Source organism: Aythya fuligula, chromosome Z (genome assembly GCF_009819795.1).
Source record: "Aythya fuligula isolate bAytFul2 chromosome Z, bAytFul2.pri, whole genome shotgun sequence".
NCBI lineage: Eukaryota > Metazoa > Chordata > Aves > Anseriformes > Anatidae > Aythya > Aythya fuligula.
Window position 1 is genome coordinate 85174974 of NC_045593.1, and position 26099 is coordinate 85201072.

At 42.8% G+C, this 26099-nt stretch overlaps 1 protein-coding gene across 3 annotated transcripts; it reads right to left on the minus strand.

Moving 5' to 3' along the window:
• Positions 1-5677: 5677 nt before the first annotated feature.
• Positions 5678-25441, minus strand: DCAF10 (DDB1 and CUL4 associated factor 10). Of its 3 annotated transcripts, XM_032205912.1 has the most exons (8): positions 25382-25441; positions 21363-21493; positions 18265-18378; positions 12949-13146; positions 12364-12566; positions 11549-11659; positions 10324-10469; positions 5678-7995 (listed from the first exon to the last, which is right to left on the minus strand). In XM_032205912.1, the coding sequence occupies exons 2-8, from the start codon at positions 21410-21412 to the stop codon at positions 7627-7629; spliced, it is 1191 nt and encodes a 396-aa protein (XP_032061803.1). In that variant the 5' UTR covers positions 21413-21493; positions 25382-25441; the 3' UTR covers positions 5678-7626. The 3 variants fall into 3 exon arrangements, with proteins under 3 accessions (XP_032061803.1, XP_032061804.1, XP_032061802.1); XM_032205913.1 differs by lacking the exons at positions 21363-21493; positions 25382-25441 and adding an exon at positions 20541-20697; XM_032205911.1 differs by lacking the exons at positions 21363-21493; positions 25382-25441 and adding an exon at positions 20541-20682 and having other exon boundaries at positions 5678-7971.
• Between the last annotated feature and the right edge of the window lie 658 nt (positions 25442-26099).

A 26099-nucleotide genomic window follows, 5' to 3' on the forward strand; every position in this document is an offset into this window, starting at 1 on the left:
AGTAGGTCAGGAACAGCTTTTCTGTACTTAAGGTATCTTGTCTTTTGCAAATTAATTTTATTTTTCATTTGGGCTATGAGTTAATTGATCACAAAAAGGTTGTTTGTTTTTTTTTTTACCTGAAAATTGGAGTTCCGTCTCCTTGATACGTACACTTAACAGTTCTGTAAGACAGAATTGTACTGCAGCACTGAGAAGATAAAATTTCTGGGTCATAACCCACATTGGTGAAGTCTGTGATTATAGTACAAGAAGATAACCAGAAGACAGACAAAGTTTGTGTGAGAAGCAGCTAAGTAGGAAAGATGCAGCACTTGGAGAAGTGTCAGAAGACTTCTGTAGGCACGTGCTGTTAAAGACTTACAGAAGTGTGCAGTATTGTGTGTCTTACAGGCTTGGAAGTTGAGATGTGTAAGACTACAGTCCTTAGGGAAAAGGACAGGAGAGGGATAAGCATGGTTATCATAAAGCAGGGGACGGTTCTAATGAAAAGCATTTGAGTCTCCTGGGCACTTTTTTTCATTAAACTATATTGAAAGCCACCATCAATTTCTGGAAGAGGGAGGGCAAGAAAGCTTTCAGAAACTTTCCCAAGTTGTTCTTTTCATAAACTTTGTAGTAGCTACTGCTTTTCTTGTTTGCTAGACTGTCTTAAAATACTGGTTTTAATCAGTGTGTTATGATTGTAATCATAATATACTCCGTAGCTTCACAGTCAGAAAGAACCTGGCACATTGCTATATCTGAATGTTGTGGTTATCTGCATTGAAATAAAATGTTTATTGAATGTTTGTTAGTGGCAGAATCTGATTTTTACCAGTGTATTGTTTTTTGTAATCACTCCTTGATGGAATAAAAGAAATGTATCCTGTTTGTCCTGTGGAAGATATTGCATGCTTCTCTAATGTTGCAGAATTTGAAGAGTTGAACTGAAGAGTTTAATGTCAGTCTGCCACTAATTGGTGGTTTTCACTACTGCAGCAAAAAACAATTGCACATCTGTTGCTGTCCCTACTTATGTGGCATGGTTCAATGAACATGGTGAAAGTGCATCATAGTAGAACTATGTTCAAGTGTAATCTTTGCTTTGTTTTATAAGTACTATCAGTTTTACAACACAAAGCAATTCTGTTTAACAAATTACAGATCTTTCATGTATAAGAGGAGAGATGCTCATAAGGAGTGAAGAGAGGGGTCCAGCGAGCTTTGGCACAGTAGGTCTACGTACCAGTTAGAGTGAGATGGAATAGGATGTGTTGCCAGTGTTGAAAAAGGGCACAGAAAGAGCTATGATGGTTCAGCTGAACTGAGAACACATTGGTTCAAGCTAGTTTCAGGTTTGTTTTCAAATATTAACAAACTGATTATAACCAGGCTAACTGAGTTCCATGTCAGAATTTAAGAGTAGAGCTGACACACACATCTCCAGAGTAGTCATGAGCTGGCAGCATTTCTGTGTGTTGTGTTGTGCGTAGCCCAGGGTTATAAGCTTCACCAGTATTGTTCTTCGGGGCACTACAATGATCATTGCCAGCTGAAGGAGGGAAGGGGAATGCTACTGATGATAAATAACAGGGATGCTGCTGTGTGACAGAGTTAATAGCGAGACTTCTGGTGATAAACAGCTTGAGCACAGAACAACATTATAGGAACTCCTCTGTCCCTGAGGCATGTTTCTCTTCTGAATACCTTGTACACCTATTTAGGCAAATTAGGTCTCAGCAATTGCATGTGTCTTAGATTTGGCCAGTTCTTAGTCGTAGGTCAAGATCATATTGAGCAAAGGCAATGTGCCTCTAGCATGTGTTACAGCAAAGTGGCAGTCTGTGCCACAAGTGATGCTGAGGCAGAAATAGCAGTTTTTTTTTTCTTGAAGGTGCTGTTTTCATTGTGCTTAATGGTAAGTGACTTTGCAGAAACGGCAGCTTTCACATGACTGCTAACTGTCATGCTTCACAGGAGCTTGCAGGCCTGCTCAGGCACACCTGTCCCTCACCAAGGTGGGGGAACCATGTTTCAATTTCGTCCTGTCCAACAGGGGCATGCAGTAGCCTTTCACCACTGCAGTGCTCTTGGGGTGCTGCCTTAAAGGGTATGAAGAGAAGGCACTCTACCCAAGACGTAATGGCTCAGGCAACAGATAGCTCAGCAACACTTAGGTTTGTGATCATCAGTCTTGCTTCAATGTCTATCCTGCTTTCTAGGTATCAGGAGTGAGCTGTTTCTTCCCACAAATGTGCCCAAGCAAAGAAACTAGAAGAGGGCGATGTGTGTGCAGATTTCACTCTAAAGCACACTTTTTTCTCTCTTGGTTCAAGTTAATATGCAAGAAGCAGTGAGTGTTACAGAACAAAGCTCAGTGTAGGATAAATACATTAAAATAGATTTTAATTCACTGAATTATTAAATGTTTAATTTATTATGCAAGCAAGAGAAACTGTCCACAAGTAGTAAGTTACTGTACAGCTCTAAGTACAATATATTCAGAGCAGTTCTGATACTTTTTGTATTGTATTAAAAGGCTACACTTCATACTATGAAATCTCAGGTATTTCAAAATATTTACATGCACAATTTGTTCTAGTATTAAAAACCTTACACTTAAATGAAGATACTTAGTGCGTAAGAAAATGCACCATCAACTAAGATCTCGAAATTAAAGTTTGTTTGTTTTTTTCCTGCAGGACAAAAATATTACGGTTGTCAACCTTCTTTTATTCCTACTGAGAATCTTGTGAACTCATTTTTTTTTAAATTTTATTAAAAAAAAAAAGCCTCCATAGGGCAAGTTTATTTCTTCTTGCTAAGGGTTTGTATATCATAGAACAAGAGACCCACTACTTACGGTATCAGGACCTATTATATATTATACATCAGTGTTACCCAAATTAAAAACAACAAAACCCACAAAAAAAAAAAAAAGATCTTTACATTCTTATTCTGGTAGCGGGCAAGCTGTCTTTACTGAGTGTCAAAGAGTGCAAACAAATGCGTATGTGGGTATCAAGTGTGCTTTTCCCCCTATCCCCAATAATTCTGTGGGAGGTTATATTTTTCCCTGAACTAACCATGTCTGAATGATGCCCAGTGGCTGTATATATACTGAAATACGCACATGTACTTCATCAAAAAATTGCACATACATTAATGTCAATTTACAGTCTCATTAATAGCATCTCTCCCTCTCCCCACAAATGCATAACGGTGCTACAGTGATGTAAAGGCTGACCTCCAATGAAATACTTGGAAAATGCATTTACTCCCACGACATACAGTCACTGGACTATTACAAAAGGAGTGCTAGCTTCAAATAAGAGTTTGGTTCCTGTGAACGCTGCTAAACGTTGACATTCCCATGGAGATCTTAATTAGGCAGTTTATCTGCTTCTGCTGACCTATGTTGTGAAAGAAGGAATTACTTTACTATGGAAATCAATGAATATAAAAACATATTGCATGCTTTACAATCAAAGAGCTCCATCTTCATTAGAAAAAGTATGAAATGCATCAAGTGATTTAACACTTCAACAGTCAAAAAGTTTAAAGACACTGGTTTAAGCCACTACTGTTAGTGCAGTCTTTAATATACCATTTAAGTTTTATACAGCTTTGTCCCTAAGACATTTAAGGATGCAAGGTTAAGATTTTGTCTTTTGAAACATAACAAACTTTTTTTTGGCTACCTAGAAAGATCCAAAGCTCATTGAATTACTTCGGTAATTCAATAAGGCAAGATAAAGGTTTAGAAAGACAAAAAAAACTAAATCACTCCTTCCACCAAACTGTAACTGCAAGGCATAACAGTTATGAGTAATTGAATAGTGTCTCTGTGTTTTATGAAATTTACAGATAAAATATATTATCTTTAACTGAAAACTTCAAAGTACTGCTGAAAAGGAGTAGTCAAATAATCACAATCTAATTTTATCTACTTCTTCTAGTTCACATTTACCACAACTGTAATCAGAAGAGTTAGGTAAGATTTCTACAGCATATATGGACAGAATGCTTCTTACGAATTGTGTTCCAGAAGCATTCAAAAAGTACAAGTGTTTAAAACTAAGAGTGATGCTGTTTTGGAAAATAAGGCATATCCCCATTCATGGTTTCATCAGTGTAATTTGAGTTCAAGACAATAGTTTCAGCAACAACAGAATTGCTCTCAAGTTATATATCTGAAATTTTTCCGAAGCACAACTTAGTATCATCTGAGAAGTCTGTGGACATATACCTGCATGTAAAGTTAATTGCGCGTATTCTCCCTTCTCCAGCTGGGATGATATTCTACTTAGACACTAATGCCAAATGATTCAGTTGGAAAACCATGAGAACTGAAAATTTAGGACACTTACTAAATAACAGGAATTTTGTCAGTTTCATACACTTGACGACTTGAAGGTACTCCTTTAGCACCCAGTTGCTAGAGTTACTGAAAACCCAGGGCAGTAGTAATTGACTAGTCCTCAAACTATCAAATATCCATTACTGAAGGCTTTTTATTACTAAATAAATTCACCAAAATTTTAGAATCAGAGAATCCCAGAATGGTTTGGGTTCGAAGGGACCTTAAAGCCCCCCCAGTGCCACGCCCTGGGGGTGCCACGTCCCCTGGGGGGAGGCCTCCCCCCAGCCCAGGCTGCCCCCAGCCCCATCCAGCCTGGCCTTGGGCACTGCCAGGGACGGGGCAGCCACAGCTCCTCTGGGCACCCTGGGCCTCACCACCCTCAGAGTAGAGAAGTTCGTCCTTAGATCTTAATCTAAATCTACCTTCTTTCAGTTTAAAGCCATTATTCCTTGTCCTATTGCTATACTCCCTGAGAAAGAGTCCCTCCCCAGCCTTGCTGTAGGCCCCCTTAGGAAAGCTGTTACAAGGTCTCCCTGGAGCTTTCTCTTCTCCAGGCTAAACAACCCCAACTCCCTCAGCCTGTCTTCATAGGAGAGGTGCTCCAGGCCTTGACCATCCTCATAGCCTTCCTCTGGACCTGTTCTAACAGGCCCATAATGCACAGGAGCCTTAAGTTTCAATGACTTCACCACTACTACCCTGAGTATGCTACCTTCAGAAATTCAAAACCTGAAGAGAATCATCAGGTGTATACATTCCCAGCTGTCTTCACAGGTATCTCCTAAAGCTGAATTTTTGCAAAAAGCCTTTTTAAGAGACAATCTTTGAAAGCATGCTCAGTAGAAAGTGAATCTGAATAACAAAACGATGGCCCTTTTAGGGTAAAGTTTGCTACTGAAATCATTGTATGATTTCTCAGCAAAATCTTAGTTAAATATTCACAAAATATCTTAGAACACTTATGTGATAAACTCATGCACATAAGAAACTGAAAAGACTGCATAGGATTAGCTATATTACAGTGAAATAACCAGCATGATGGGTAAGGGAAGACCAGAGGACATTGCCTACCTGGGTTTCATTAAGCCCTTTGGCAGTGCCCCCCGTAAGAACATAGCAAAGCTGCTGATATATGGGTGAGATAGGCAACAAGGTGGTTACAAAAACAACTGAATGGTCAGGCCCAGAGGGCAGCACAAAGTCAAGTTGGAGGCCAGTGACTAGTGCTGAATGCCAGGGGTCGATACTGGGTCCAGTCCTGTGTTAATGTCGTCATTAATGATCTGGATGATGGAGCAGAGTGTACCCCCAGCAAGTTTGCAGATGACAAAACCAGGAGGAGTGGCTGATAGGCCAGAGGGTTGTGCTGCCATTCAGAGGGACCTTTACAGGCTGGAAAAATGTGCTGTTGGGTTAGGAGCCCCCCAGAGTTCAATAAGGGGAAGTGCCAAGTCCTGCCCTTTGGGAGAAACAACCACAGGCACCAGGACATGCTGGGGGCCACCCAGCTGGAAAGCAACCTGGCAGAAAATGCTCAGGGGGCCTGGTGGACGCCAAGTTCAATGAGCCAGCAATGTATTGCCAAGCAGGTCAAGGAAGGTGATCCTTCTCCCCTCTCTCCAGCACTTCAGAGGCCACACCTAGTGCACTGTGTCTAGTTCTGTGGGATGCATGGAGCTGCTGGAGAGAGTCCAGCAAAGGGCCACAAAAATGATTCAAGGCCTGGAGCATCTGTCCTACAAGGAACTAAGAGAGCTGGGACCATCTACAGAAAGCATGGCTCAGGAAGTATTTCATCAGTACCTAAAGGGACAGTGTAAAGAGTACAGAGCCAGGTTGTTTTGGGTAGTGCCCAGTGCTGGGAAAAGAAGCAATGGGCACAGATGGCAACATAAGAGGGTCCCTCAAAACATCTGAAACACTTTAGGGTGTGGGTGACTGAGTACTGGAACAGGTTGCCCAGAGAGGTTTTAGAGTTCTCCTTTGGAGATATTCAGAAGCCATCTGGGATATGGCCCTGGACAACCTGCTGCTGGATGGCCCTGCTCGAGCAGGAAGGCTGGATCAGATCACCTCCAAAAGGTCCCTGCCAACCTCTACCAGTCTGGGATTTTGTGATGAACTTGAGAGATAAAACTTGGCATTTGTAACTCCATATGTGATTTAACAGTGAACATTAACATTTTTCAGATTTTATGATTAGCCCTGTTAAATCCAAATAGATCTTACTTTAGACTGGAATGTTTCTAATCCATTCCTTTACTGACAATACATATGAAGAAATATTTATCTAGTTACACTACAGAAACTTTGTAGCTGAATTTCTCTCCTAACATTAATTTGTAGAATGATTAAAGGAAATACGAAATACAGCCTTAAAATGAGCAGAAATTCTGCAGTGTACATTTCCAAACTCAAGATGAAGGTTTCTGTAACTGATGTGGAAAGCTTCCCACAAAAGAAACCCTACTGACCGAGGAGTAAGAGACATCCACTAACCATACACGTTGTAAGAAACATTTTCTTTGATTCATTTGCAGTGGATACAGCATAAGATGTTTAGATCTGTTAAGCTCTTGTTTCACTGCCCCAGCCTTTTCCAACTAGATTTTGAGGAAAAAATGCAGATACATCTCCTTTCAGAACCTCTTCCTTCTAGCAATAATCACAAGATATGCAATTAAGGAAAAACAGCCTAGAAAGACTTTTAAGGACAACAAAACATTATGAATTTTTTTTTTTCTAGCCAATCACAAATAACCAAATGAGTAAATAAATGAAAACATTTTTGTCTTTTTGTGCCAGCTAAACTAGCATGCACAAAACCTGTTCATTATCAATCATGGTATAGCGGTTTTGGCAACAGAAAAAGTCCTTTGAAACAAAGAGGTATTGTAACAGGGAAGCCTGGGTGAGTTTTAGCTGAACTCCTACCCACACACCATCGACATTTTTTTCCAGATAGCCCACTTCAAGTCATGTTGCTGAAAATTACTTGCAAGTATTATTGTACAAACCAACCAGAACGATGACTCAATGGCACAGGATCAGCAGGAGCAGGGTTCTGCCTAGAAGGCTAAAAAGACAAAGCATGGAGCTTGACTTGCAGATATGGTATGAGAATGTATACAGTGCTGGACTGAGAACTCATGTCATTATTATGTTCTGAGACCATAGCAACTATGATCTTCTCTGGATTTATGGGATTTCGAACACACTTCAACTAAACTGAAGTAATTGAAACCACAAACATCTGAAGGTCCTGTTGATGCACAATGCGCCTAGAACTTTGGCTGATACAAAGAAACACGTCCACTAAGGCACCCCGAGGCAATCTGACAGTGAGTTGGAGAGAACTTTGTTGTCAGTACCACATCATTGTGAGAATAGAGGGAACGGATTTCTTTCAAGGGACCAGCTTCTTTGGGCAAGCAGTCAACAAGTTCGCTGCAGTATGCATCAAACCCCAACAAGCGGATCCCAAAGCCATGCGGGGATGAAATCATCCGGCCATCAGGACTGAAACAAAGTTCTTTGATGTAACCCCGGCCCACATTGGCTTCTTCAATGCAATGAGTCAATCGCAGGGAGCAACGAGGTGAGACAGGGCGCACAGGGGCTCCTTCCTGGAATTCATAGACACAAGTCCACTAAAGGGAGAGTCAGAGAAAGGAACACTGAGAGTAAAGCACTGCAAATATGCATTCACTTCTGCTGTATGTAAAGGAATGCCCAACATGTTGCTTATCTACTCCTTGATAAGCATTTACTATGAGACACTGAAAACTGGCAGGTTCCTTGGCATCTTGTCTTTGAGTGGCCTATGTACACCAGACATTTAGCATAAGGACTTTTTTTTTTTAATTAAATAGTTGCTAGATATAACCTTTGAAATCTACTTTTTAAAAGAGCAAAGCATAATTCTTTGGACTAGAGTCTGCTCTAATGTAGTGAGTGTTTAAGTGAAATCTACAATAAAGCAGAACTCAGCCTTGTCCAATATACAATTGCCCTTTGACATTTTGTGCCCTTAACTTCAAAAGGAAGAAGGTCTTGAAACAAGACAAGTAGAGGAAGGAATGCAATGAACAGCTCTATAACCAGCTTGTTACCTGTGAGATGGACAGGGACTTTAATGAGTAATCTAATCGCAAACCAAACGCAAGATCACTCCATGACAAACTAAATTTATGTCATCACGGAAGACTCAGATTTAATCACAAGACAGAAGAAATGAGTTTTGTTCTGTTCAATGTATTCTGTTAAAGTAAACACAAAGGAAACAATACTAACGAATATTAAGAGAAAACAGTAAAGCAGATACTTGGACTCTGGGAAATTATAACTAGGTCAGTCATCAGTATCAACCAACCCAATATGATATTTGCCTTTTCAAAAAATTCAGCACTGGGTACTAGTTTAATAAGCTTACAGAATCAGCACTGAAATTTCTAACCAATCTGCTATGTTTCCACTCAGTCCTCTACATATTTGTATGCTGCCATTACAAAGAGTGGTTTTATTCCAAAAGTAAATAAATTAATAGAGCAATTCACATCATTTACCAGATTAACTAAACTATTTGTTAAACACTTAAATATTCAACGAAATCAAGTATTCAAGTAATTATTTGGAATGGGTTGCCCAGAGAGGTGGTGGAGTCACCATTCTTGGGGGTGTTTAAGGAAAGGTTGGCACTCGGTGCTTAGGGATATGGTTTAGTGGGTGACATTGGTGGTAGGGGGATGGTTGGGCTAGATGAACTTGAAGGTCTTTTCCAGCCTTAATAATTCTGTGATCTGCAATTTTGAGATAAATATAAAACCTCTGTCTTAGATTAAATAGGTCTGCACAACTGTTAAAGCAATGATATTGAAGTAAGCTTAGGAGGAGAAGATGGTTACAAGTTGACTGACTGGTGTAATCTAGGTGTTCTGAGACTCTGGCTGGAATTTGAGTTATAACTGAATTTGAGTTAACGCTGCAAGTTACTCCATCAAAAGCAGATGCTCCCAAACCAAACTTGCAGGTTCTTGCTTTTTGTACACAATCCATGAAGAAGGGGTTTTTCATTATTTCTGGCTGCATAATAGACTGCTTGTTTTTCTTTTATGTCCCACTGCAACATATGCCTTTATGTGACAATTCACAAATACAATCTAGGGAACGTAATACAAAACCGGTCTCAAAGTCCACTGTAACTTATTTAAAGCAGTATTTAGGGGAGTGAAATCTGCAAATTGCATTTGAGCTGTAGCAGGTCTTGTAACTTAGTATTTCACATAAAGGCTTGAAATGGATTCTGCCATGAAGATCACTGATATCCCCTGTATTTTTAAATTGCAGAATTTTTCAGATGAGATCTCTCTGAAGTTGCGCAAGCATCACTGCAGTTAATAAGGTTCAAACCCATGATGTCGCAGTTTTAAGCGGATGCAGAAATACGCCCCCAATTTTTTTCATAGTGGTGCAGGAGCAGCCTCTGGAAAGCATCCATCAGCATAGCAGAAGCACTTCATCCTTGCAACACTGACAGATATGCACTTGAGAAATTCAGAGGAGTTTCTCTGCTTAACTTAAGATATGCTCACCACTACACAACTGTGTAATCCTCTGTCTTTTACAAGTTCCTTCTTCCTATATTTGGGTGAGTACATATTTTTAAGTCATGTATTTGGCAGACCAAATACATGACTTAAAAATATGAACTGTTTGAAAAGTTTTAACTGAGCTGTACCTATAAAATGAATTCCATGGAAGAGTTAAGCAAGAGGAATACTGAATAAAGGACACAAAGCTTTGTAAAAGAACTCTTTAAGAAAGAGAAGTACTTCATAGCCCTGGGCTAAAATTAATTATTTCTGCTTACAAATGCACTAATTTATTCAAATGTAAACTTACCCCAAATAACAGATTTTCAGTATAGTTGTATAATTGATACATCTTACTCAAAAGTTCCTAAGAAACATTTGTGTTACCTCTTGGTCATCTGTATTACTTGAGCACCGAAGAAGAGTAGCCCACCCTTTTGGATGCAGTTGTAATGACGTAATGCAGTTGCCTCGGTCTCTCTCTCCAGGAACCTCTGGTGTTAAGACCTCCAGACTATTTCTAGGTGATCCACCTAAAAGGGGAAGTAAACTTTAAGTCTAAATGAATTCCATGCATTAACTTTCACTTCTCTGTTCAGTCTACTGCTGAAATTATGTCAAGTGTATTGACACCCTCGTCTGTCTGTTAGAAAAGATTGTGACTTATGAAAGGCTAGATCAAAGAGAGGTTCTACTAACAACTGAAGTTAATACCAATGAACTCAGTCCTGATTCCAAGTAGCTTCTTATTTTGAAATTAATCCTCCAAAGCCTGTGTTAAATCATCCCATGCTGTGGTCTGAAGTTAGGGTTAATGTTCCACACAAACACATAATTAAAACAAAATATAGAATACTTTTTTTGTTTTAGTAAGAACTGCTATTTTTAAAATGTTAGTGTCCTTCTCAAATTCTTATAAGTCTGCTCAGCTGTGCGCAGGTATACTCCCTTCTCCTCCTCACTCTGAAAGAGGTTTTCAGTGGTAAAGGATACCCTAGGGTCCAGATACGCTTCCTTATGTCATAACTGTGTTTAACATCTCACAAACAGAAGTAATAAAAACTTTATCCTTAGTTTAAATCAGCATGCAAATTAAAAAGTATTTATCAATTTGCCAAGTTCATGCTGACTATTTGAAAGTGTATCCTAGATTCAGAGGAAGTCTGCTAATCATGGGATCATCGGTCTTCCTAGTTCTGTGTTTATGATTTGCATAGAGAAACAGCAGGCACATGTTCCCAACATTAAGGAAAACTAAAAGCAAAACACAGCTATGTACTGCTCTGTTCATTTTTCCCCTAACGATCATTCAAATGAGGTTTGCTGGAGGGAAAACAAAACAAAACAAACAAAAAACAGAGTAAAGGCAGCATGTCTGCATAACAAAAATAATGTACTAATATGAAATAAAGTCTCATTGCTATTTTCAGGCTTCCTGGAGAAAAAAAAAAAAAAAAGAACTCCAGATTTTGATGTGCAATGATATTTTATTGGTTTAACAGAAGTCATTGCAATGCTTTTAAAGTCCACAGAGAAAACACAGTATTTCCCTGTTATTCTCTGGTCTCTTTTGGCTACAATGAAATTAAGTTCCTGATACTTATTTTCCTACCTTCCCGCTGCGAGGACCGTGACATCTGTTTCTCAGACAGTAGACCTGAATCATTCTGGTGACATGGTGAACCAACACTTCGAGGAGCAGATGAACTTGAAGATGTTATCTCTGCAAACAGCAACACCACATGAACATAACTAAACACAGCCCATTTACTATGTCCTTCACTTAATTCTCCCTAGCAATGTTAAGTAAAGCATAAGAGGAAAGGATCTTGATAAGAAAACATCTTCAAAAGATCCATCTACAGCCTAAAAGTACTGTTTTGATGTGCCTCGTGCAAATAAAATGCCAGCACGACAAACTATTACAAATAAGGAGCATGTTGTACTCCTTCACTACTTTTCCTCTGGCCACTAACAGACATCCAAAACAGGAGGAGTTTGTCACTGTTTGGCTGTTAGTGCCACAATGTGGGAAGAAGCAATAAAATTTTAGAGAATATGATTCTACCAAGTCTGTTTTTGAGAGCAACTGCACCAGCACGTAATTGCTGGAGTGTGCACAGTCAGCCTACAAAATGTGAGTTACTTTTATTACAGGATCAAGGATGCTAGGTAAGTAACACTACTATAACAGCCTGAGGTGACAACATTCCACAGACTACGTCCTGTGATGCTCAAGTCTTGATAACAAAAATCACATTGCCTGAGTCACAATGTTATGCAACAGTATAGATGTGAGACCCATGAAGAGCCAAAGAGCTCCTCTGCAAAATCCTTGTGACTCTACCCCTGCCTTCTTTTGCTAAGAGCATCACATAGAACACCTCTATCACAGAAACTTTTAGAGATTTTTGCACAAGCATTTACCTGAACTTGATGTAGTCCTCCTAGCTCTTAAAATTGGGTAGCTGCCAACCTCTAAAGATTTGTTTAGATCAAGGTCATGCAAAATCAGAAGATATCCAGAGGATGTTGAGATCAGCATTTTGGAACAGTCTGGTGTCAACCTCATTCTCATAAGAAAACGGGTGTGAAAAAACTTCTTGTGAGGACATCCATCTTCTGTGCACCTGGACAGTGGAGGAAAAACAAAACAAAACAAAAAAAAAAAAAAAACAACAACCAGGAAATTGCCGCAATGAACTCTGACTGGGGTCCCTGATAATGTCCAGAGGAGTCCAGGACACGCTAAGCATCCTTGCCCACCCTAAACCTTTCTAACCTTTCTGCATGTTGTCTTTATTCTACTTATTTCATTACTGTTTGGTCTATCAGTACTCACATTTTCAAAACACCCTGATGGTGAAGAACTTTTCATAAAGGACAAGCTACATTTTGTAGTATTAGCAAACAGCTCTCTTCTCTTTTTAGCAACTGGACTATTACAATATAAAGCTGATGTGAAGTCTACACAAGAATAAGAAATCTAACAGCACAAACGCAGACACGTACCTGTTTGTATCCCAGATGATCACATTTCCATCAAAGCCTGACGTTACTAGTAGTCTGGTATTGGTATCATACTCGATGTTCTTAACCCAACTGGTGTGACCGTGCAAAGTGCACACTTTTGTGTTCAGCTTTCTCAGATCCCAAAGTGCTATTGTAGTGTCATCAGAACAAGTTGCAAACAGTCGATTATCTAGAAATCTGAAAATTCAAGAAAAATACTGTGGCTGCTTACTGCCTTTTCTAAATAAAATAAACTGGGATTTAAGCTAACACAGAAAAAGCAGAGCGGCTGCACAGAAAAAAAAATCGCATATAGCAATATATTTGTCAGTAAGCTTTGCAGTTCTGTTAAAAAACAGTACTGCGCTATTGTTTAATACCTCAACACCTCTAGTAACAAAACAATAAACCTGCACAAGCATAGTAGGCTACTTTTCTTCCTCTTTTTACAAGTTAATCATATAAAGATTGCACAACCACCAGTGGGATGAATGCACACACAGAACTCCTGTAGTAATTAAATCAGTTACATATCTGTACAATATTCATCTTTAATGAAGCTTAGCAAGTCTTTGGAAAGCCCAAATGCTACAGGAGTAGCCAGCACTAGTCCACTGGCAAGATGTTCAAATTGACTGCTTGTCCCTGCAACAGAAGCCAGCTAGCCTAGACTATCTGTAATTTATGCCTTTCATTTTCCCCATTATTTGCCAGGTCCCTTTGCCACTAAGATCAGCCATCACTAGAAGACACAAGTTCTATGTCCTTTTCAGACTACATGAAGTCCTATCAGCTTGTAACACATTAAACCCATCCTCCTCTTGACTCTTCAGTTCTACCCACATGTCCCTCCTTATTCTTTCCCTACTACTCTTTACATCTTTTTTTTTCCCTCCACAGATGTAAGTTCTATCTACTGAAAAAAAAAAATATATATATATATATATTTAATAAATACCACTCTTTGTTATTCCTACTGGCAATCCCCTACTGCTTTTAAACATTGCTGCTCTGTACAGTGCAAATCCCACTGACTTTGCCAAACCACTTTGTACCCACACTTCCTTTAGTTAAAGTCCTGAACTCCTCACTTTGGAAGGCTTGTCTTTGCTAGGCATGATACATTGTTACTTGGCATCTAATTCAGTCATTCACAACTGAAATACCACTCTAGATCTTGAACCCACTATAATAAACAGAACACTGGTCGTAAAGCTTGTGATAGAAGTTCATTAACAGGAACCTGCTTTCAAAAATGCCCTGCCTAATCACCTTACAGGCACCTGCACGAAGAACTGGTGACATCATCATTGCTGGAAATACTTAATGCTAAGCTTACCAGGGTGCTGGTAAACAAATCTGTAGCCCTGTTTGAATCAGAATGTTGGATCAGACAATCTCCAGACACCCTTTCCAGCTTAGGCTTTTGATTCTGAATCAAAATTTTTGATTCTGTGGTATGACTACAACTTTGTACAGGTAGCCAAGGAACTCCTCTCCTGCACTGAAGACACTGAAAAACTGGCCCCATTGTTTCACACAGGATATATAGCAGTGCTTCTCTTAGACACCTAATCAAGCTGATTAACTGGCCAATGTACTGCTTGCTTTACTAACCACATGGTTTATACTGCATACAATAGTGCTGTCTTGGAAATATTTATTAGATTAAAATCTGAACACAGCCATTGTTTGCTTATTTCCCAGTAACTTTAACTAAACTTAAATCATCCTTTGTCCATCTTTTGCTGTAGAACCCATTTGGCTTCACAAAACCCTAGGAAAACTGTTCACTGCAGCTGCAAAGCCAGGAGGAAGAGCCATGTAAACCTTCTGCATCCAGGCTTATGTAGCACCTGGAACAGTCCCAACCAGAAAAGGGCTTTTGCTCCCACATTCTGCCTTTCCTTTCTCCCCAATACAGTTTATCTGAATCTAGAGGTAGACATATGAAACTGTGTTTAGCAAAAACAATGGGTATACATATCAAAAAAAAGTGTTTACAATGAGAATTCCAGATCATCCTTTGAAACATCTGCAGAAATGGCACAAGCTGCCCAAATTTATTCAGTACGTCAATACAAATCTCCATTAGAAGAAACTGAATTGCAACATAACGTGAAATTCTGTTAAACTAGTGCAAGAACTGCATGTGTAATGCTACGTATGTCACAAGATATTTGCAGATTATTTCTGCATCAGAGAGTAGTGTAGAACTACTACAGAGAGTTGAATTGAATGGATTTGTATAACATGCGTGGTGCTTGATATGCACCACCTATGTGGTGGATATGCACTTAACAGGTCTAGAGGTCCTGCTCACCTAACAGATGGCAGGCTTGTCACAATGCAGTGGAAAGAGAAGATGGGAAAGTGAAAAAGAACATAGGTCATACTAGTGGTGTTACTACACTTAACAGATTAAGGTCTTAATATGATCAGATAGTAATTCTTTACCCTGATAATCTTGCCTTCTGACAAAATTATATATATGAAATCACTCCAAACTGAGGTAGTGTAAGTCTGCTTGGCCACCTTCTAGTCATTATATAAAGAATAACGTATGATATAAAAATGCTCTATCAGAAAGAAGAGGATAGAAGGGCTAGAATCAGGGTAGAAGAGGAATCAGGGCTGGATGGCTAGGAATTAAAGAGAATAAATTGAGTCTAAAGGTTACTGAAGACAGAACAGAACTATTTTCAAAAACACCATGTGAAGACAACGCTTCATTTTAAAATGTATTTAGACAAACAAGTTATTCTCCTCATCGAGAAAAACACTGGAAAAAATATTCAGCTTGAATTACCCAAAGCAAAGTTTATCATACTCCAATTCTGCTGTAATTTTTCAGATAAAAAAAAAAAAGTAGCTATGGGAAGACAGAGTTCCAAGAAATCACATCAGCCTAACCTGCTGTAGTTACAGTCAAGATGCTAAAGCAACAATGATCTACACAGAGATGTGGTAAGCTACCCCTAGAAACTGCATTTTATCTTTTAGTGTTAGAACCTGACGACACCTGGTAAGAACAGCAACAAGTCCAATCACACATAACCAACTACAGCGAGACAAATCTGAATGTCTAAACAATAAGTTTACGTCCTTTAAATTTTCTAAGCCCTTCTGTAAGTAGTATGGTGAAGTAGTGAGATTTTAATTGCCCTTATGCCCTAAGCTACAGCCAGTTGTTTATGCCCATTAAAATATCTTCCCACAGTGATATCACTACAGATGCCAAACATGCAGCAGCTGCATTACATGAATGTCACTGAAATAGCCCCTGCATTCAAAACACAAGTCATTAGAAAAACAAACAAACAAGAAAAACAAAAAACAAACAAACAACAAAAAAAAAACAGGCAAACAGCATGGTGTCAGTGCCTAGCTATTCAGAAAGAGGCAGACCGCTGCCAGACTGCCAGAGAACAATCCTACAATACTGAGAGCACAAGTGATAACGTGAAAAGTAAATGTCTGACGTACATAAACATAGCTCTCCTGGTAAGTTGATCACGCCTTGATTTTTACAATTATGAGCTCTAACTCACAACATGCCGTAATACTTCTGAGGCTGCACTGGCTTTATGCTGCAAGGTTTTGTTGAGGGGAGCTGCAGGGGCGCCCTCTGTGAGCATAGCCCAGCAGCTGCCCCATGGCAGCTCAGAGCCAGCTCCAGCTGGCTTCACAAGGGACCCACCACTGGCCAGAGCTAGGCCATGAACGACTTTGGTTGGGTTTCTGGGACAGTGTGGTTTTTTGCCCCCTTCTTTGGGCAAGAAAAACACTGCATTGCCGCAGTTGGGAAAGAGGAGTGAGCAACCAAGAGAGAATGAATCCTGCAGCCACCCATGTCAGTGAAGAAGGAGTGGCAGAAACAAAACATCCTGGACTGACCACAGCCTCCATTCCTTTTTCCCCCTGTGCTGCTTGCGGGGAGGAGGTAGAAGCAGGTGCATGACAGGAAGGTGGTTTTAGGATGCTTTTAGTTCTCACTGCTTGTCTGGTAGTAATTGGCAATAAATTAATCTTTCCGATGATTATTTTGTCCATGATGGTAATTGAAGAGCAACCTCCCCTTCCTTGCCTCAACCCATGAGCTTGACATCGTATTTTCTCCCCCCTGTTGTGGAGGGGGAATGAGAGAACGGCTGTGTGGTGCTTGGCTACCTGTTGGTGTTAAACCACGACAGCATCATATATAGTCACTGCTAAGTAACAATCAAGGGAAAAAATTAGAATAAATCAGATTTGCAGGAAGAGATTAGAACACACCACTTCTCCTCACTGCATAAATGCACCTTTTGCCTTGATCTTGAATGCTGCGGGCAACCCTGCTCTAGTCCACCAAACAGGTTCCAGAAGAAATGGAAAAAACACAGGGAGATACAAACAGCACAGAACAGCTTTCATTTAAGTAATGAAAATGTAAACTAGGATTCTTGCACTTGAGGAAGTCCTAATTGAAGGTACACATGATTCAGGTGTATAAAACTGAGTGCCAGGGAGAAAGTAAACAGAAGTTAATGGTTTGTTGTCTCTCTTGTTTAAATAAAATAAAAAATAGAGAACATCACATTAAGCCCACAAGTTTTAAAAACCTTCTTAAACATACCTGGAAAAACAATTTTGCTGTGGAACTCTGCCACATGAGGTGCAGTTACTGAAGCTTAAATGAGCTCAAAAACTGACCAAATCCAGGTGCAAAAGATGTCTGTCTCAGGTGATTATACCCAAATCTGTAGCAAGTGGGAGACTAATGAAAGAGGATCAGTAAATAGTTCCCTTTTCTTTCATACCTCTGAAAGCACCTGGCACAGGTTGCCTCAGTAATAATATTTGTAACATTGGAATGGACTGCCCAGGGAAGTAGAGCCCCCGTCCCTCAAGGTTATTTAGGAGATGTGTGGATGTGGCACTAAGGGACATGGTTTAGTGATGGGACTCAGTAGGCCAGGCAGATGGTTGGGCTTGATGATCTTGCAGGCCTTCTCCAGCCTAGATCATTTTATGATTATAAAATAAAATCAAATCATTAATGCCAGTTAAAACAAACACTAATGCCAAGAATTGCAGCTCCTCCATCAACAAGAACGCTTGGCAGCATTAAATACCACCATCAGTGCTTTCAGATTCCTCCTCTGCCCCTTCTCAGCCTCAAACGCAAAAGAAAAGGCAAATGGCACACGGCAAACTGCAGCCTAATGGCTACACAAAATACACTTTCCCCAAAATAAAGCAGAACACAAACTTACTACACTCTTATCAGAAAAGCACCCATGTTAAGAAAAAAAATAAATCTTCATTCTGACCAACCTGATATTATTTACACAATCTTCATGAGCTTCAGAGAGAGTTTTGATGTGCTTTGAAGATATTGGGTCAAAAAGCAGCACTTCAGTCTGTTCACAAGCAACAGTCAACACAGACCTGAAGAGAAGCAGAGCAAAACAGAAACATTTGCCTTTGGTAAAAGAACACAACACTTGTGCACGCTCAACTTATCTTCAATCCCTTCATTCATAGAAACACAGCTTTGTAATTATTTAGCTTGGCTTCCTCTTCACATTGCACAGAACCTACAACAGTGTTGTAAGTGACTGCTCTCAGACATCACATTACTAACCAAAAGAAAAGTGAGTTCTCTGACGAAAGGTGTTTTCTGAATGCGGTAGTATTGTTACCATCAACAGAAGTGATAGTCAAGGACATCAAAAGCAAGGCACTGGCACCAGTCTAACTTTGGTGTTAGCAGAGACTCGGCTGGGAGAGCAGAGAGGCTGTTATCCATGTTGTCAAATTAATCTTAAAAAAAACAGCCATTGAATCAGGCTGCAGTTACTAGAATAAGGACATTCAAAAGTCTGGAGCAAGACTTACTATCTTGTTGTATCAACTAATTCATTTTCTGGGAACAGGACAACTGTTATGAACTGCAATATGAGGGACTTACTTTACTCAGTCTAAAACAAACAAAAAAAATCCTTTTCTTCTGCATATAAGACCTCCATTTATCCATCCACAGCTTGTCATGGAGATGAAAATCAAAGACCTTTTCCACATTACGCATTATTTATGAATGAGATCAGAAAAGTTTGCAGTAAGTTCAGAGGCCCCATATAGGCATTGAAAACATCACCTGATTTCAATTTTGGCAGGTTGTCTAGTTTTCCATTAGCCTGTTCTAAGTTATCGATATTTATTTCTGTCGTATACATGGAAAGTCTGATTTTAAATACAGTAACACCACAGCAACAGTGAAGTTTGTCTTGAAAATTAATGAGCTAAATTAGTGAAGGCGACCTCCACAAAAGCTGTGATGTTCCCCCAGCTCAGCAACAACTCCGACCAGTTACAGGAAGGGGGCAGAGTACCCCAGCAGTCCTTGGCCAGCAAAGCAAGAGCCTGAACAGCAGCACCCCATGGGGAGGCCAGATCTAGCTGAAACTGCACGGCCAGTCCACAGGGTCAGATCCTTGCCCGCCTCCTGGAGTAGTATTTTGAGGAGCCAGAATCCAACAGCACGTGCAAGCAATGGGAGCACAGCACAGCTCACCACAGTTGGCTCTGCTGAGGGAGGCTAAAAAGGAATCAGAAGTCACCAAGGCACAGAGGTGTTCTGGTCAGCACAGGTCAGAGCAGGTCTGCAACGAACCGTCCGACAATTAGGCAAGCGTAAACAAGGCTTAGGCTGCTTCACCTGATATTAAGGTAACTGAGGTCCAGCGCCAGTTTATGCCCAACACCACTTGTGGCACACTGGGACAGGGAAGATGTCCCTGCGTAACCACACCCTTTTGGCTGGATTTGGCTTTGGACAAGAAAGATCTCTGCTTTAGCTACAGGACAGCCTCTCAAGCACCAGATACAGGGGGCAAGAAGAATGCAGAATTGCACCTTGTGCCAGAGTCCTGCACAAATAACCTTAAATCGTAGTGCAGTGGTACAACTACCGCAGGTGAAACTGCTGACACTGCTATAGGAAACCTCTGTGTGGGTATTTTTCATATCACATCGCCGTGGCTAAGCCAGAACTTTCTCAGCTAACTGTTTTACCCTGCAGAGAGGTGATGGTAGAACCTCGCATTGTGGGAAGTCTGCGCACAACCTGCTGAGGATCTACAGAAGACGTTGGCTTCCATCAAGACAGTCTCTCAGGACTAGTTTTGATAATTGTGGGAGCTTAACTTTACCTTCTCTGAGTAACAGAGGGGTCGATAAGGAGGCAAATTGTGGCACTACAGCGCCATCATGGCAAAACTGCCGCGAGGTCAGGTGCTCAAGGGAACTGGAACGCGGCTCCAATTAAAACTGGCTGAGCACAGAAGAAGGGACTGGCTATCGCCGGTGAGGCGGATTTCTCATAGGTGAGTCTGCACACCGAGGACGCTACCGAGGTCACCGTGTGAGGTGATCTCAGTCCCTCTCCATGCCAAGGAAACGCAGCGTGAAAGCCCCCCGCCAGGCGGGATCCCGCAGAGCTCCTGGGATGGGCCGGCTCCCCCCAGCCGGACCCCGAGGCCTTTGCCCCTTCCTGCAGCAGCTGCCCCGGCTCTGCCCCCCCGCCCCGCAGGCCCCGGCGCGGCCCCTACCCGTCGGGCGAGTACTCGAGGTTGAAGACGGCGCCGTGCGTGCGGGTGCTGAGGTACACGGAGTCTGCGGGCTGGATGGAGCCGTACAGCGCCGTCATGGCGCGGAAGCTGTCCCGCGCCGGGTCCACGGCGGCGCTGCGGCCCAGGCAGCGCCCGCGCAGCCACCCGAACAGCCCGGGGCCGGCCGCCGGCGGCTCCATGGCGCCCAGCGGCGGTGGCGGGGGGGGGGGGCCGGGCCCGGAGGGGGCCGCGGCGCTGCGGGGCGGCTCCGGCTCCGGCTCCGCGCTCATCCCGCGCCGCGCCGCGCCCGCCGCCCCCCGCCCCGCACCGCGCCTGCGCCGCGCCCCCTCCCCGCGTGACGCGCGCCCCCCAGTGACGAGGCCGGGAGGCGGGGCGGGGGCCGCGCGGCCGCGGCCCAGCGCGTGGAACTCGGCGTTGGGGCGCAGCGCCAGGCAGTGCGCCAGCCGGTTGGCCATGGCGAAGAAGGCGGCGACGGCGCCCATGTCCCATGCGTCCTCGCGGTCGAAGCCGTGCGCCGCCAGCCTGGCGAAGCGCTGCTCCGTGATGCTGTCGGCCCGGCAGACGGCGAGCGCGAACTCCAGCATCGCCCGCTCGCGGGCGCCCAGCTCGGCCAGCTCCCAGTTGACGGCCACCTGCGGGGCGCAGCGCGTCAGGCAGGCAGGCAGGCACCCGCCCCACTGCCCCTTCGCCCTGCAGGTGCTCGAGGGGACGCCTGCCACCCTGAGGATGCTGCCCCCCCCCAAAAAAAACGGAAGGGCCATGCGGAGGAGGTGCAGCACGTCCTGCTGACACCACGCTCACCTGGTCTGCCAGCTCTGGCTGCTTGGAGTATATCCGGTGAAGCGCTCCATGTGCAATCACGCAGTAGGGACACCTATTCGCAGCACTGGTAGCCACGATTATGAGCTCTTTGTCTGCCTTGCTGAGTTGCCCTAAGGGGAAAGCAAAAGATTTGGGAGGCTTTCTTATCAAAAATATCCACCACAGTACCATTGAGGCAACAGGGAGGCGAGGGCTCTGCGTGCTGGCTGCATGCAGCACAGCCCTGCAGACAGACCTCCAGAGAGCACGCAGGGAAATGCCGCAGCCAGTCCCTAGCGGCCATCCAGGCCACCAGCTAACCTCGACTGCTGCTTCTGACGCAGCTACTGAGGATGAGGGACACGACAGGGTAACAAGGATTGTACATGATACGAGAATTCAGAGAACAATGACTTTTTTTGTCAGGCAGAACGCTCAGCCAGTACTTTTCTGTACCTGTCTCTGCAGCACGTGGCTCAGGGCAGGGGGTGATCTGTTCTTTCCCTGACACATACGTTATTGCTTCTTTTACAGGAAAGGGCAGCGTTCTAGAATTTGCTAGGTAGGCTTAAACAAGTAAACAACTTTTGAAGTTAGAGAGAAGAAAGCAGACAGGAGCAATGAGATACCCTAGGACTGCGGCTTTGAGAACTTCTAGGAACCACAGCTTCGTCAGTGTCTAGCCCTGTGCCTTCTCCAAAGAAGCTCTGAAGAAGATGGCTGTACTTTGTTAGAATCAACACTAATCATTTTGACAAACAGCTTCACAACAGGACTGTGCACAGGACTGGAGTAACTTACCCGGCTATCAGCACTCTCATTCTTTGCCCTTTTTATCACATAATTAGAAACTGAGTATTTTGAAACCACACTTTACAGTGAAGGCCAAGGTCCCTCTTCCTCTCCACAAAACCTATGCTTTACTGGACCTTGCAAATACTTCCATAAAACAAGTGTCTTGCAAGAAAGAGTGTGAAAGATGCTAATAAAACCTCTTGGATGAAGAGGAATCAGAAGAGGACTTCTTGCTCTGAAATGGGGTAGTGCCAGAAGGTGGCAACTCTGTGATACTTCCAGAGAGATGCTGAAAAGAAAAGGGAATGACGCAAGATAGTACTAGCATCCTGAGCCAAACAGGATGGAAGCGTGGGAATGAGAAGGGAAAAAATATGACTCTTGTATAGTTGGCAGCATGGCTTCACTCCAGCAGCACCCCCAGAGAAGAAAGCTTCATGCATAGACTGTATGTATGACTGGGTGATCCGTAAGGTTCCACTCCTTGCTGTCCACAAAGACCCTGCCTGCAAACCCTCATCTCCTCTAAGCAAGAGTCTAACTCATGACAGCGTATTTTACACAATCCTGATCTTCCTTATGCACCTGTACAACAAAAACAATGAGAACAGGCACCTCAGTGGCCCACAGCACAGGAAACAGGAGGGGGGATGAAGCAGTCCTCAAACTCTGTTTTCTCAAGGTTTAGAAAGCTGCGCAACGTTCCCTACATGAAGCCCAGCCTGAGCTGCACTGCAGCAACCAGCCCTCCATTACCTTCTACTCCAAGGACACCCAAATCTCCCAGACTGTATGGAAGCAGCATCGGCTTCTTCCTGCTTCTACTGGATATGTTCAACAACATGGGTTTGGAAATCCACGGCAGTGTGTCAGGGCCCACAGAGTACATCCTCTCTCACACAAATTTTCTGTACGGCTGATGGCCAGTTCATTGGGAAGAACTGTTGTGAATAAAGAGCCGCAGGAAGCCTCAGCAAGGACCTTGGAATATCTCCCTTTACCTGGAAGCTGTTTTTATGCTGCGCCCTTAACTATAGCTCCCATCTGACCTACGTGGCAGCTGCAGTGTCTGGACACGTAACCGTGCTGATCTGGAACTTGACGCAGACACAGACCAGCTTTCTGCCTCGATCTTGGATCCACCTCATCTCTATGGCCATGTCTGGGGAATCTGGACTCTTGGCAGACTCTGGTCACCGCTGGCAGACCTACTCTGTTCACCTCGCTCAGGTAGTGAGACACTGTAGCACTGTCCATGTGCCTCTGCCTGTGCTCTACTCATGCTCTACTCCTGACACCTATTCCCATAGGCAGCCACCTCTCCTTTTCTGTTGAGACACAGAGCATGGTGTAGCAAAGTAGCTCAGTGTGGCTTCAGAGCTGCTTTTTAACCACAGGATTAAGTATGAAGATTTACACAACATGAGAAAGCCATAAGTACCTACACAATTCTTAACTCTGACAGTTGTTATTATGAGGTGAGACAAGGCTGGTGAGGGAATAAAACTGACAATGTCAGAAATGCTGCTTCTAGGACTTTTTACATCTATAAAGAGAAGGGCAGTTTTGAGGTGGTTGTATGGTTTACCTGTCTCCTTGTTCATAATGACATTGTAATAAGCAAAAAAAGCTCTGAACTCGTCAGGTGGGTGAGACAAGGCTTTGAAGACATTGGGCAGAAATCCAGTCTGTTCAAGGAAAAAGATAAACCAGTCAAGAACTGTAACTTAACAGAGAACAGCAGGCCACATTAAGCTTAGAGAATAATTAATTAGCACAGCAGTACTGAGCAATCTCCACAGACCCAATCTCTTTGTGCTTTGCACCCATTTATACATGACTAAAAATGTAATGACGTTGTCCTTAACTAAGTGTTGCTGCAGTTTCATAGCAGGGCTGATTGCCTTGCTCACTTCAGACACACCAGTATTGCCTTGGGGCAATATGACAAACTCCTTTTCAAAGAGAAACATTATCATCTGTTTCATCTCCCTGCTCAGAAGCGACAATGCCCCTTTGACTATCCTACAGCTCCTGGAGCTCTCCTCATTCCTTCAAGTTTACTAGACACAAGACAGAGCCAGTCCAGCCCAAACAGCACGGTGTAGGAGGTACAGGCACACTGAGTATAACATGCTGGCACAGTGACGTTCCTCTGCTTCTTTCTCCATTCTCTCCCGGGTAATTGGCAATGCACAGCACATCTCTTTGATGGCATGCCATTCACAGAGAATCACTTGCTACCTCCTACAGGCAAGAGAAGCTCTTACAGCGCCCACCTGTTCCAGCAGCCAGCATTTATCAGTATGGGATTTCAATTGCCCCTCAGTGCCTGGCTGCCAGACATGGTGAGATCCCTCTGCAGTTTTACACACTCATTTTTTTGTTGTGATTGCAGTAATCGTCTGTAGACTCTACCAGCGTATGGGCTGCTGTTCTTCAGGGTGTTTATGTAGAGCAGCTCATAGTGTAGCTCAGGTGTGCTACACTATGAGCTGCTGGTGTGCTGAATCTTTGCTACAAAGCAAAGATTCAGCAGACTCACAGGACAGGAAGGGATGGACCAGCTTTCCTGTGAGAGGAAGGTCTTGGAAAAGAGAAGTCTCAGAAGAGCTGTGGCTTGTGCAATGTTTCAGCATCAGTGAAGCATGTGCAACGTTCGCTCTCCGCAGCAGTAGGGAAGGAAACTCTCGTCCTCCATACTCTCAGCTGTGTGTTAGGCTTACTGTTCTGTTGTGCCAGTATGCCAAATGTGGTTCCCCATGTAGCGTTGGGTAAAAAAAGTCAAAGCACAGCAGCAGAAGTACCCTCTTAGCCTTTTCATGCTATCATCAAAACAGCTGCCACCACTTTTTTTTTTCTCCAATTCAAACAAATATATATATATATATAATATATATATATATATTTGTAGCAGTGTTTCAATTGAATGCAGATGCTATCCCCAGAAAACATGCCAACATTCCTGCTTCCACCCTACACAACCCAGTCTGACACACTAGCCTCAGGGAACCAGGAAGACATACAGTGTTTACCCTGCAGAATTACCAGTAAATCCCCCATCCTATAGATTGGAAAGAGCTTTGGAAGAAGTGCAGCTCACCTCAGTCTTGTAACAGGATTGTGTTACATCAAAGTGTACGGGAACTGGTCTCTTACAATGTATTACCTACTCAAAGTTTGGATGCTTTCCACTGATGTAATTTTACAATAAAACTTCTTACCTTCCTTTCTACTTCCTCCATGAGCTCCACAATATCGTATGGCATGTCCTTCTTATTTGGCACTGGGTATCGTCCAATAGGTTTGGCAGAGCTATCTTCCGTGGTGCTGTATGCATGGCACAGGGCTGCCATGCGGGGCCTTCTCTTTAGTCCCCCAGCGGCTAGGAAAGGCAGATGCTGGTGAAAAAGGAGAGAGGAAAATTTATTATTTGGATGGACATTTATCGTGTTGGGAGCCTGGGAAGGGAGGGTTTTTCCTCAGCTATGACAGGACTGAAGGGCACCTCTGTCTCTGTAAATCACTCTGTGCTGTTAGCAGGCAGCTGGCACACTGGAAAAGAGAACCCAAGCCTCACTCTTGGCTTTAGCACTACACTGCTGAGTGGACATCAGATGAACATGACATCCCCTCACCTCCTTCCTACACGTCACCTTCCTTCCTATTCGTCTCAGATGGCAGGCTAGCGCTGCTGTTCTGCATAGTCCTCACTATTCATGGATCACCCCATCTGCTCCAGTGCTGAACCTGAGGCATCTCACAAGTTAAAATGTTTTCTCCACTGCTCTTCATACAACATCACGTAAACATCCAGCAGTAGACCTAACAGATCTTCAGTAGCAGGCAGCACTATGAATAAATTGAAGACTTTGTTTTTTCTTTTCTGATCCACCTTTTTTACACCAGTCAAAGCAGCCTCACCTCCTGCAGGCCAGTAAA

Coding starts and splice junctions, on each gene's coding strand:
- DCAF10 (XM_032205913.1), bottom strand. CDS start 20,638: ATGACGGCGCTGTACGGCTCCATCCAGCCCGCAGACTCCGTGTACCTC. Junction 18,379..20,540: donor CTCGAGTACTCGCCCGACGG/GTAGGGGCCGCG, acceptor GCTTCTCTTCAG/GTCTGTGTTGACTGTTGCTT. Junction 12,567..12,948: donor ATCATCTGGGATACAAACAG/GTACGTGTCTGC, acceptor TCCACTGTCCAG/GTGCACAGAAGATGGATGTC.